This window comes from Belonocnema kinseyi, chromosome 1 (assembly GCF_010883055.1).
Source record: "Belonocnema kinseyi isolate 2016_QV_RU_SX_M_011 chromosome 1, B_treatae_v1, whole genome shotgun sequence".
In the NCBI taxonomy this organism is placed as follows: domain Eukaryota; kingdom Metazoa; phylum Arthropoda; class Insecta; order Hymenoptera; family Cynipidae; genus Belonocnema; species Belonocnema kinseyi.
In genome coordinates, this window is record NC_046657.1 from 115,513,196 (window position 1) to 115,526,992 (window position 13,797).

Genomic DNA, 13,797 nt, shown 5'->3' on the forward strand with positions numbered 1-13,797 from the left:
GGGGGGTGTCTTCCCTCTAGAGGGAAAAAATTTTGCAATGCATTTTGGACCGCCCTAACAGATATATTCTGTCTCAACTAGTCATTTCGCGAAGGATTGTTTCGCACGCGAAGGTACTCATACTTTATTTTATACCTTCGTTATTCTTTCCTTATATCCCTTAGCATCCGTATTTTCTACCCGTTCACTCTTTTCCTTCTGGCTTACTTTCAAAAGTATGTGTACTCCTTTTATTTTCAATTTCCATTGTAACTACCTTTCCTGGTTTTCCTCCTTTTCATTCCTGATAAGCTTGTCTATTTCAACGTGTCTCAGACCATTTAGATAGAGCCATCAACTTGATAACAACACCTTCCTCTTTCTGCAACTTTCTTACATTTTTTTCTTTAGTTTCCTCATGAGTTTTTATTGCACCTCTTACGATTGCTCCTCCATTTAATCTTTTTTCATTCTTTTATCCGCTTGAACTATAAGCCCCTGTCACTTTTCTTTCATTTGCCACATTCTCGAATCCTTTAAAGTGTTTTGTAGCTTTTCTCTTACCCTACCCGTCACACAGAAAAAAATTCTGCTAAGGTTACAGGATTTTCAGTTAAAATGGTGACATCATAGATTTTGCGTAAAAATTGTCGAATTTTCTGCGCATTTTGCAAAATTTTTAGTTATTTTATCAATTTACGGATATTTTTGTAACAGTGAAAGACTTTTTGCTTAAATTTTACAAATTAAAGATGTTAATTTGACAGAAAAGTTGAGTAAATTTTACAGAAAATATCCTTAAATAAAAAAAAAATAACTGAAAATTATGTAAAGTCTGTAGGAAATTCGGTAATCTTTACAGAAAATCTATGCTGTCCCTATTTTAACTGAAAATCCTGTGACCTTAGAAGAATTTATTTCTGCGTGCAACCTCTTTTTTCTAAATTTGATAATAATTTCGTATACCTATTCCTCGGACTGTATTCTCCTCACTTCCTTCTTTAATTCCTTCTAATTTTTGTCACCTTTCATTTGCATATCTCCTTTAAATTTGCATTCTTATGCGCATTAATGCACAATATAAAAACCCAAAAAAAGGATCTTAGAATTGTATACACCCCATAAGCAGACATGTTGAATAATCCTAAAAAAATTGATATCCTATAGACTGGAGCAAAATTGGTCAATAAAAGCATATGTTACAAATAATGCATATGTTATAAATAATGCAAAATCCTGTTAAATAAAACAAGAATCCGACGAGAAATTTGGACCACAACGAATAAACAAAAACTAAAAATCCTATTTTAACCTGAAAAAAAAACAAAAAAGAAATAAAATTTTTGGACAAAAATAAAAAAAGAGGAAAGAAAAATGAGAAGGCAGCCAACCACATCCCCTTCCTCCTCTTTTTCTTTTTTTCGTATTTTTTATTTTTATTATCATCAAATTACAATAAAATTAAAATAAAAAACATAAATAAATAAATAAAATTGCATTACCAACGTTTCGGTACTCGTACAGTACCCTTATCAAGGCAAGACGCACCTGTTCGTTCCACCCACAAACAAGTGCTCTCTCTTTGATACCTGAAAATCGAATGAGGATCAGTAGACCAATCTGTTGTAAACACAATATAAATATCTGTCACAATTACATCAGAAATAGAGAAAGTAAAAGAAAAACAGAATTCATGAAACAGCCACGTTAAATATAATTAATCATATTAGCATAACTTTTGTTCAGCCCATCCAAATCGGTTTTTAAATTAATAGATAACTTTTTTTGTTGTTTAATATAAAGCATTTTCATGAATCCCCTCTTTCTCTCATTACTTTCACTATGCACAATTTGAACATTATCCAGTCAAACTCATGGTCAACATTAAAAAATTCCTTTGTATGGCTGGCAAGAACACTCTTATAACAGCGTTCTAAACGAGCATCACTTTTGTGCTCCTCTATCCTAGTATTAGGAAATCTGTCCCACGTAATTCATTACATATCCTGCAAGTAATCTTATAGACAACACCACCCTTTTCGAAATTATCAAAAGGATCTTTACAAAAATTTATCACCAAATACATTTTAAATGGAATGCGGAAAATCGTATGAATTAGAAAATTTTTTAACATAGTTCCATAGTTTTAGAAATTTGACCAAAAATGGAAGAACAAAAGTATTAAACGAACTATATTCCTCTAACTCTTTCTGATTATCTACAAGCAAATTATTAATCTCTTTGTTTTTGATTTGTTAAACTCTAATTGCAATATGTTTTTTTAATTAACTTTTTTGGATAATGATTCAGAAAAAGGATATTCCTAACAATATTCAAATTTCTTATGTGAAATGAATAATGGGACAAACCTAGAGCTCTGTCAACTAAATTTTTAATTATTGCAATTTTTTTAAGGGATGAGCAGAAAGGAAATTTACAATTCTACCTGAATATGTACTTTTTCTGTACCAATTGATAATAATATTACCATCCCAACCCTTAGTTACTTTTATGTCCAAAAAACTGATTTTATAATCTTGTTCACTTTTAAGATACTTGACAATTGGAGAAAGAAAGGACTCCTGGGAAAGTATATAAGATGGACTCATATTAACACTGAAGACACAGTTCTTGCAAGATGTTATGGTTTGAGAAAGATTCACAAAGATGGCTATCCCTTAAGAATAGTTATTTCAACTATTAATACTCCCACCAAATTTTTGGAACAAAATTTTATTTTGATTCTCAAGGACTCTATCACAACTTCTAAATATAATGTCAAAAATAGCTGGGAATTTAAAACAAGTAACATTCAAGAAAAGGTTTCGGATGACCATGTAATGATTTCTTTGGATGTTATTGCAATGTTTCCGAGTATACCCCTTGAATTAGTTAAAAGGGCAATTTTAAATTGATCGGCTAATATAAAAACCCGTACTCGATTATGTCAAAAAGATTTTATTGAAGGGATAGTTTTTATTATGGAGTCAACTTATTTTAAATTTAATGGATCTTTCTGTAGACAAAAGTCTGGTACTCCCTTAGTTTCAGTCATTTCTCCGATTTTGGCAGAACTAGTGATGGAAGATTTGGAGATTTTAGTTTTTGGGAAATTAAATTTTGTTTTGCCTTTTTATTTTCGGTTTGTCGACGATACCTTATTATGTGTTCCTTTAGAAAAGTTACAGATCGTCATTGATACTTTTAACAGTTTTTATCCAAAACTTCAATTTACTCATGAAGTAGAACAGGATTATAAAATCAGTTTTTTGGACATAGCAGTAATTAAGGGTTGGGATGGTAATATTATTACCAATTGGTAGAGAAAAAGTACATATTCAGGTAGAATTTTAAATTCCCTTTCTGCTCATCCCTTTCAAAACAAAATTGCAATAATTAAAAACTTAGTTGACAGAGCTCTAGGTTTGTCCAATTATTCATTTCACACAAGAAATTTGAATATTGTTAGGGATATCCTTTTTCTGAATCATTATCAAGAAAAGTTAATTGAGAAACATATTGCAATTAGAGTTCAACAAATCGAAAAGAAAGAGATTAATATTTTGCATGTAGATAATCAGAAAGAGTTAAAGGAATATAGTTCGTTTAATACTTTTGTTCTTCCAATTTTTTGGTCAAATCTCTAAAACTATTAAACTTATGTAAAAAAATTTTTAATTCATACTGTTTTCCGCATTCCATTTGAAATGGATTCGGTGATAAATTTTTGCAAAGATCCTTTAGATAATTTTGAAAAGATGGTGTTTTCTATAAGATCACTTGCAGGATCTGTAAGATGAATTACGTAGGACAGACTGGCAGACTTCTTAATACTAGGACAGAGGAGCACAAAAGTGATGCTAGTTTAGGACGCTGTTATAAGAGTGTTCTTGCCAGACATAAAAAGGAATCTGTTGATGTTGAGAACGAGTTTGACTGGGATAATATTCAAATTTTGCATAGTGAAAGTAATGAGAGAAAGAGGGAATTCATGGAAATGCTTTATATTAAAAAACGAAAAAGTTATCTATTAATTTAAAACCCAATTTGGATGGACTGAACAATAGTTATGTTGATATGATTAATTAGATTTAACGTGGCTGTTTCATAAATTCTGTTTTTCTTTTACTTTTTCTATTTCTGATGTAATTGTGACAGATATTTATATTGTGTTTACAACAGATTGGCCTACTGACCCTCATTGGACTCTCAGGTATCAAAGAGAGAGGACCTGTTCGTGGGTGCTGTCAATTTCTATCACTTAAATTTTTCTTGCCTTGATAAGGGTACTGTAAGAGTACCGAAACGTTGGTAATACAATTTTATTTATTTATGTTTTTTATTTTTATTTTATTGTGATTTGATGATAATAAAAATAAAAAAGACGAAAGAAAGAAAAAGAGAAGGAAGGGGATGTGGTTGGCTGCCTACTCATTTTTATTTTTGTCTGAAAATTTTAATTGTTTTTTGTTTTTTTCAAATTGCAATAGGATTTTTAGTTTTTGTTTATGCGCTGTGGCCCAAATTTGGTCGTTGGAGTCTTGTTTTATTTAACAGAATTTTGCATCAATTTGATTATTGGACGTTAAATGGGATTTTTAATTTGGATTTTGGTCTAATTTAAATTTCTTAAATTTCAAGCTTATAGTATCCCGGCCTCTGATTTCCATTCAGTTATAGAAAAAATGGAACATGAGCGGAAAATGTACAAGCCGTGACTTCATAAAAAACTATAATTTAATTATTTAAAATTCTGGAAAAATTCCTATTTTGTTATAAACTGACACTTATGGTATAAAAAAAGTTCATATTGTCCGATTGTATTTCAGTTTCCGATGAAATGCAAATTTTTCCAGAGTTCTAAATATTTTTTCCCTTTCTTTCACTCACAGTTTTAGATTTCAAAGGATGCACGATTGTTCTATTTACGGAGAATGCTCTACTTTTCAGGGTCTAACTATTTTCGATTGTCAAACTAATAATTTTTCATAGAAAAAAAAACAATAAATGTAGCCATTAGACATATTTTTCCGGATGTCCAAATATAATCATAAAACCGTAAATACTGCCAAGTTGATTTTAGACTAAAAGAAGAATTTATCACTGAACTTAATTAAGTTCCTGCACTTCTGATACATAATTAATCGAGCTGATGTATTCAATAAGTGATCGACAAAACGTTATATCGGCAGCGTGCGTGAATTTGCTGACACTGGACTAAAAAGTAATTACTGGGTTTGAAAAATGGATGTGGCGTACATTCAGTGGGGTGTACAAATAATGGTCCAAACTTTATGTGGCAAGCATTAATCGAACTCTGAACTAATTGAACGATCGGATTGCAGATCTCGGTGCAAACTGATATTCCGACCTGCACCGCATTTTTCTCGCTGCTGCATTATTTTCAACTGACCAATTTTTTCTGGATGTTTGTGGAAGGTGAGTGTATCCAATAGTTCAAACGATTTGGAATATAAACAAAGAGTGTCTGCTAATCTCTCGCTTTTTGGTTAATCCAATTTTCAGGATTGTACCTGTACCTGCTAGTAGTTCAGACTTTTACTGGTGACAATATCAAATTGAGGCTTTGTCTCGTGATTGGCTGGGGTAAGAGAACAAAGATTTTTAATGTAAATTATAAAGGATTTGTTCTAATTTATTATTTTTAATAAATTTTTCGAGCACTGTTTTCATTTTGTGTAGTTTTAGACAGTCTTGTTAAAGTCACTAAGAACTGTTTGAAGTTACGAGTTTGTCATGAAAAATAACTCGTTACAATTTCAGTTATCTTATAAAGAAGAAGTACCTGTATGTCTATTCTTTCATAAATCTTGGACATTTTACAAAATTCTAAAATATTCTAAAACAATATAAAATGTCCTTAAACACTCTAAAACATGCTAAAACAGTATAATTCATAACTAAAAAAGACATAGAAAATTCAGAACATTAGAGAATGTTCTTCAGCATTTTAAAATATTCCAAAACATTATGAACAATACGAAAAAAATCTAAAATCAACGGCTCCACTGCAGAGTGCTCCAGTTCTGGTTCTTTCCGGATACCACTCCATGTTTTTCTGTCCGTACACAGTTTTAAGTCACTTTTAGTAAATTTTTCAGAAGAGCCGATTAAATAGGTTTAAAATGTTCGTAAAATTCAGAAATACGGTACAAAATAATAAGTCTGGTATTTATAAATAGCTTAAGTTTTTAACTAAATAGTTTTACAGACATTTATTTATAAGCATGCTTATATTAATAAACATGTTATAATCACTGAATGAACATTAACCTCGAATTCACAAAGCAACATGTGATCATCTTGTAATTATAATCCACAGGGTAGTCAACTCATGTGTCAAAACAATAACTATTTAAAGATTATGGAATTGGGATATAATGGATTATACTGAAAACTTAATTATTTGCACATTTCACACTGCTTTCAATTAATATTTCTTATATGTATGTTTGTAGCCCTGCTTTTAAATTTCTCGACTTAAGTTGGAGAATTCTAGCTGTGAAATTGAAAGAGTAACAAGTTTAGCCTTTTTATTATATTCTTCTTCATAGCTTTAGGAACGAGGTGCACAAAAATGGCGGAATCTATAAAACTCTCAAAACTTACCAACGAATGACGATCATTTAATCAAAATTTAATGTAGAATCCGAACTGCAACACGTTAAATTCCCATCTTGCTGTTTCTTTAGTTGCATGACACTGAAGGGATACTGTGTGGATACTATCATGATACGCTGTAAAGCAGGGCTCTTCAGCGAGAGGAAATTAGGTAGCAAATACTCATTTGCCACATACCTCGTTTCCACCAAAACGAACCTCCATTCAGCTTTAAAAATAGGACGGAATTTTTCCGTGCTGAGTGAGGCGGCGAAGTGGTGAAAACGGGACATCTTGCAACTGAGTATTTGGGACCAAATTTCCCCTTGTTGGAGACTCGCTAGGAAGGGTAAAGTGACCAATAATATTAAATACTTCTGGATACCCTTGTTGTCCTTCTATTTTAAGTCTCCATAGCAGTAGAAGTTATCTCTTGAGTTGAATCCCTTTCTGTACTTAGCGTCAACAATATTCTTTTGAATACATTTGGATACCACAAAGCAACCACAAAATAGAAAAATTGTAATCCTTTTTAATTTAGCATATTTCGATACATTTATTTACTATTTTTCGAATAGCAATGAGGTAAAAAGCTTTTTAAAGCATAGCATCGGTCTTTTTACAATGTCAGGATTAATTTCCACACAGATGGCTGTAGTGAAAAATAAGTGTTTGAATTTTTTATCATGATTTTATATTTTTGTAATTTAAAATAATTGAACAAAGAGAATATTTTCCCGCGTTGTAGGAAATTTTCAAAGTGCATTTTTAAAACCACAAAACCGAATGATCGCTATTTTTATGCACCCTGTTCCAACAGCATTAATATTGCATAAGGACTAAACCGGACTAAATACGGACTAAACCAAGACTGTAGTTCTTTGCAGTGAAGCCATCGAGTTACTCTAAAACATTCTAGAACATCCTAAATCATTCTAAAATACTTTAAAATACTCTAAAACAGGTTAATACAGGAAATTCTAGAACACTTTAAAACATATCCAGCTATTTCAGCAATATTCCAACATCGAGAAATTAACTAGTTTCAAATTTAAAGTTATGGAAATTTGTATGATTCCAAGCAGAAATTTATCAGAAATTATCTGAAATTTATTAATTTCAGATGAAATCAGTGTTTTGAAAAACAGAAACGGTTTTCCAGTTAGTAATGTGCAACACGAATGAAGACGGTCCAAGAATAATTTATTTATTGCAACAGATGCCATCAATTATTATTATTTACTTATGACACAATGTTTAAAAATTATATGAATTTGGAAGAAAATTGTTGAGCTTACTATATAATGAATATTTCACAAGGTGTCCCCCAGAAGAATCATTTCCGAATGTATGAGCTTTACCTGGGTTGAAAGTAATGGTAACGAGTTATGTCCCCACTGCTTAGCCGAAAATTCCTGCACAGAACATAAATTTGGTAAAAGAAACTGTACATGATCCTTCAAAGAAATCTGTATGCAAGCTTACGTTTGAATGAGCCTTTGCAGGTTCCTTCGCTGAGCGATTTGAGACATGGGCTCATGTACAGGATCTTCTTCAGCATCCTATACGTGAACCTGCATATAAACTAATCCGCGATGGTTCGCTAGTGGCTTGATGTATCGATAATAAGGTCGACCTTTAAGTGAATAAATAAAGAAAAGCAACATTGTAGCTGGAAGAGACATGAGTTTTCGCAACGGCTTTCTGTAAAGAACTCCATACGTGTGTCTGTACAGGACCCTTTGTCGGAGCGGTTTCCATTGCAGTATCATGTACAGTTTACTTCGCCAAATTCCTGCACAGGAACCGTCAAGAATACCTGTGCAGGTTCGTGTACAGGATCATATCCAGGATCCTCCGAGGATTCCTGTACAGGAATTTTCAGCTGGGCACCGTTTAATATAATCTCCTATCGTATCTTCCTCTTGTTATCTTTTGAGTTATCACTAATCTTAACAAAGACTATATCCTTTAAGAGATACGAATAACAAATAGTTTTAATATCTGCTGATTATAGGCGTGCCAATTCTTGTGACGGCCGTTTGGGGTATTGCCAAGTCCCTCGTGGCAAATCTACCCAGCCAGGGTAATCAGGTGAGATGGACGTTGTAAAAACCTTTATATTTCAGCCAATTACAATCCTTGTTACTCGCAGAAAATTTTACAGCCCTTATCTCTCTATGTTGTTTCGCGCCTGTACAGTCCATAGTGTGCTGTATACATCCCATTGATCACGCCTGAAGTCTCTATATAGTTTCGCTACGTGCATCCTTGATTTATATTGTAACAACTGAATTTATTTGTATGCCCTTAAGTGAAAACCGCATACTCTAATGAGTTTATGGTATATTATAAGTATACGAATAATTTAACAGCTCTTGGAAAAAAAGTAATTTTCAAAAATAGTTTAAATAAAAAAGAATGAAATTTAACAAAATAATGCAAAAACTAGTTTTATAAGCTAAGAAAAAATTAAGTAAAATTCACGGAAAGACATTTTGCATGTAGTTTGTATGGGGTACGATGGGAATAAAGCACGTTTTTGGATGAAAATCATCCGAAACTAGCAGATAAATTCAGTCTATGCTTCACACTTTTTGTCCGATTGAAAATTTTTTTAATTGAAGCTGAATAAATTTTCCATTGATATATGTCAAAAAACGGATAGAAAAAAAGTTTTCAGAAAAAAATTCCAACCATTAAAGTGAAAAAACAAATTTCCCGTGCTAAACTGGTACATTACAGTAATCCATCATAAAATTTGTTTATATGTATTAATTAACCTTTTAAATGAGTATTTACGTAAAAATCTATCGACTGTACTCGATATTTAGCACTTCAGTTCTTGATATAAAAAAAATAATGGTTTTTCTGAACATAAAATTTTTTCTACATTTCTTGTTGACATAGAATTTTGCACAAACAAAAAGTCAGCCTCGAGGTACCACTGCGAAATTCATTTAGCTTCAATTTAAAAAAAAACTCTAAATCTGATAACAATTGCGACCTGTAGACTGATTTGCCTCTAGAAATCCAATTCTGAACCACTATGCAACAAGTCAATTCTCTACAGATTTTGATGTTCTCTTTTTTAAAATTGGCCGCAAGTCATCGACGTACAACGAGTTACTGCAGAAAATTTATGCTAACTAAAGAAAATACTGTTATGTAACAACAAATCTTTAAATTTTTTTGTCTACCTTTTCAGTGATACCATTTTATTTAGAACTTTTAAATTCTTTAGAACATGCTATAAATGAATGTAATAACTAATTAAAAATAATTTACTGATGGTTAGAGTAAGAAAAATTGTGTTTAGTGAAGCATTATCAACAAACTAATGAACAAAAGTAATTTTGCGTAATTCGCTATGATTAACATTGTATGTAAAATCAATAGCTTTTGTAAGAAATATGACTAGTGAAATGTGAATAATGAATTTAAAATATCTGCTATTATATTTTTCAAATTGTTAACAATTTTTTATTATATAAACAATTTTTATAGAAAAATGTACATTTTTACCATTTTTTGCATGGAAAAGCTTTCTAGCTCATATCGCAAAAAAAACTTTTTGTAAGCTTAGACGTTTTGTCATAAACAATCTTTTTCATGAATAATAATATCATCATTGATAACATTGCGATTCTTCAAAGCATGAATTACTTGTTTTGCAATACATATCTGACTTTTTAGATTCTTATAACACGATAAGAGCGATTTGCTTTAGGTCTGATGGTTCGGATTCCATCTTAAGCTAAACGTGAGACATCGCCCGTAAAGCATAGAAAAAATATAAATAAAATAAAGTTGTTTGAAACTCTTTAAAATTATTTTATCTTTGAAATCTCTAAATATTCCATTAGTATTTTTGTATTTTGTCATTTTGTCATTTTCGAAATCATGGGAAATCCTGAGAAATATTTTTTAGTATTTTGAAAATTCTCTAACTACCTCGAAATGTTCAATAATAAATATTTTAAAAGCCTTTGAAATTGGACAAATGAAATGGAATTCCGTAAAATCCTTTTCGGAATCTCTTGAAAATCTTTCAATTTGGTTCAATCTTTTGAAATGTTTAATACTTTCGATTCTTCTTTTAAAATCTCTTAAAATTAAATAACTCAAGCTTTGAAAGTATTATTAAATTTTGAACTTATTTGAAAAAATCCTTGAATTTCTTTAAAATGTTCGAAATCGTCCAAATTCTATACAACTATATGGATTATGGTGGAATACTTGAAACTCTTCTAAATCTTTTGAATTATTTTCAGATCTCATAAAATTATATGATATGCTTTGAAATAATCTGAAATATTTTTAAATCATTAAACTTCTTTGATTTTTTTTTTTTGAAATAATCAAGACATATTTTAAAATCGATTTAAATTTTTTGAATTCTCTTAAAATCTTATTCGATTTCTTAAAATATTTGGATATCCTGCAAAATATTTAAAATTATTTTTAAATTTCTTGGAACCTAGTTGCCCGGAGCTTCAGGTACGATATGCATTCGATAAGCAAAAGAAGAATTTAAATTGGTAAAATTATTCAAATCCGGATTATCTTAGATTTTGGACTCCTATGTATATAAAAGCGGCGAGGCAAGCGAATGGAAACCTACTTTTCCTACTTTTCCACTATTGGGAAAAAAGTATGGATGACTATAAAACCCGGCAGCGAATTTTAAGAATATAAGCACAGAATAATATAGTATCTCTAAAAAGGAGAAATAATAGAAAAAGTTACATTCCGGTTTCCTGTATTATAATTTAAAATTGAAGAGAAATGAGTGAGTTTTAAAATGTTTCACGTTTAAAAAAATTAAAATAATCCAATTTGAAACCATATCAGTGTAAGGGACATTAAGTCGACATTTCACACATTTTTACGATTCCAATTTAGAACTTGTTCAATTTTTAATATTCCCACAATTCAAAATTTTACTAAATTCTATTCATTCAGATGCATAAGAGGGTAGCTGTCTTACTTACGCCAGTCTCAATTTATTCGACTATTATTTTTTATATAAAATTGAATTATATAATTTTTTTTACTCCAAAGTAGTATGTTTTTACGTATTACTGCGGATGAACAACAACTGTGCACATATTGGACGATGGTTTTTTATTTTTCAATTGACATTTTTTCATTTGAAAAACCTCGGTTATATTTCTAATTTTTAACATAATTGGTGAACATTATAAGACGAATTAAGAACATAAGTATATAAAATATAAATTTGTTTGCAATAAAACATGATAAAGTTGAAAAATCGAGTATTTCCGCGAAAAAATAAATCACAAAAATGATTATTCACATAATAATAACAATTTCGATTTTTTCGATACAATTGTAACACATTTTAACAATTTGCTACGCAATTGAACATGTAATTTCGGCCGTTATAATTGTTTAGCTGAATTAAATTTAAGTTGACTTTTCAATTAGTCCTTAAGTGTCCTTAATATGTTCTTAAATAAATAAATGATTAGTATATATTATTAAAAGACATTTAACTCATAGGCATTTTAATAAAAACAAAATATTTGTAAAAATGTAGGCATAGAGAATCAAACACGCAAACTTCCGGCTATGAAGTTAAAGCGCTGCTGCCTGAGCTATCGGCCGATTTAAAGTATGTTTCACCAAATACTAAATGTAGTTAGGAGGATATTTCCAAGTCTATTTTCTCCAAAGCGGCCAAAACTTGCAAATAAATGCTTTGGAAAATTGATACTTGATGAAAGAGCATTGATTGCAAAAATTATGCACCGAAACTAAAATTAACAATTATCGGTCTTCTCTTGTTATCTCACAGCATATAAGAAGTACGACAATAATTGTAACCCCTACAGTAATTAGAGCATTTCCGCTATATATCAACTTATTTGATTGCAGTGATTGAAAATTAAAAGTTGATTATTGCCAATTTGACGCTAGGGAAACTATAGATTAGCGATTTTGAGAACCTTCCCGGGGACTTTAAATAAATGACGGCCATTCTCAATTTTCACATGATCCAGATATTAATTTATTTTATTAACTGGTCTTTTAAAAAAGATGTATTAGCCAATACTTTAATCAATTTAAACAGGAAAGTATCTGACTAGGATTTTTATAGTACGTATAGAAGGCAGCTGCTTTTAGGACAAAGTATGAATATATTTAAGTGAATTAAAATAATCATATTTTTACTGGTCGGTGTAATTGCAGCAGAATACGAAACGATGAATTATTTCCATTTACTATATAAGTGATTCAATTTAAATCCTGAATAGGAATATGAATGTGCAGGAATGTTATATAGCGTGTCTCTTTTCTGCTTGTTAATTCCTTCCAACCATACGCAGAGCTTTGCGTGCCGGGACATCGATCGTTCGAAAATCGAGCTGGAAACGAAATGTCGAGCATATGAGTGCATTAAAAAGGGTGCAGGTCGCCGTAAAAGTTTATTATGGCCATTCAACATGCATTTGCAACACACAAGGATACTTTCTGTTTATTTTTTGTAAGAGCAATTTTATAACAAATTCAAAGGCTATCATAGCTCCCATATTTTATGAAAGCACTTTTTGAAAAAGATTCCACAATTTATTTCACACAAATGTTACATTGACCTTCTTCAACAAAGGTCTTTTTCTGTCTTGCACCTCACAACCTCCGCTTTTTCGATAATCAACTCTGTACATAAATATATTGATATATCTTTTTATAGCTAAAAGCTAATAAAGCACATCAATCAATTTTAGTCTCATAACAAAGATGTATGGATGTAAAAGAAGCTAAAATTGTATGCCAGGACAGAAAAGTATGGAGAAAATAGTTAAAACGAAATTATGATCAAGAGCGTGAAGGGTATAAGAGTGGTCTGCAACGAAGATCGTGGATACTAATGAGCTCTCTTGGAGAGCTTTACTCAGACGATTTTTACAAAGCTGCTAGTGATTTGTATCCCACATTAAGCTGTAGGCCTCCTGACGTCTTCTCAGATTCAAGTTTAACTTAAAAGATCCTGCTAAAGTCTGTACTCTAGAAATTATGTTTTGGCGTTGCCTTCTGAGTATTTTTACTGAATATGACAAAAATCGCTAGGCCCCTTTTTTTAAATAAATCGATATTTGTTGTTTTTGATCAACTTATGTTATGCGTCCAAAAAATTTCCTTCGTGGTTAAATCTTTTTCTTTTCGCATAAT

At 30.9% G+C, this 13,797-nt stretch overlaps 1 protein-coding gene across 6 annotated transcripts in view; it reads left to right on the top strand.

The window, feature by feature from the left end:
• The window catches only part of LOC117175012 (diuretic hormone receptor-like), a 296,694-nt gene that overhangs the window by 232,770 nt on the left and 50,127 nt on the right, over window positions 1-13,797 (top strand). For 5 of the 6 annotated variants that reach the window (XM_033364520.1, XM_033364512.1, XM_033364527.1 and 2 more), the window contains 3 exons: window positions 5,325-5,418; window positions 5,506-5,586; window positions 8,618-8,694. The exons of the other annotated variant lie outside the window; for it this stretch is intronic. In XM_033364520.1, the coding sequence (XP_033220411.1) occupies window positions 5,325-5,418; window positions 5,506-5,586; window positions 8,618-8,694 (252 nt within the window). The remainder of the gene's footprint in view (window positions 1-5,324; window positions 5,419-5,505; window positions 5,587-8,617; window positions 8,695-13,797) is intronic. 6 annotated transcript variants of the gene reach the window in all.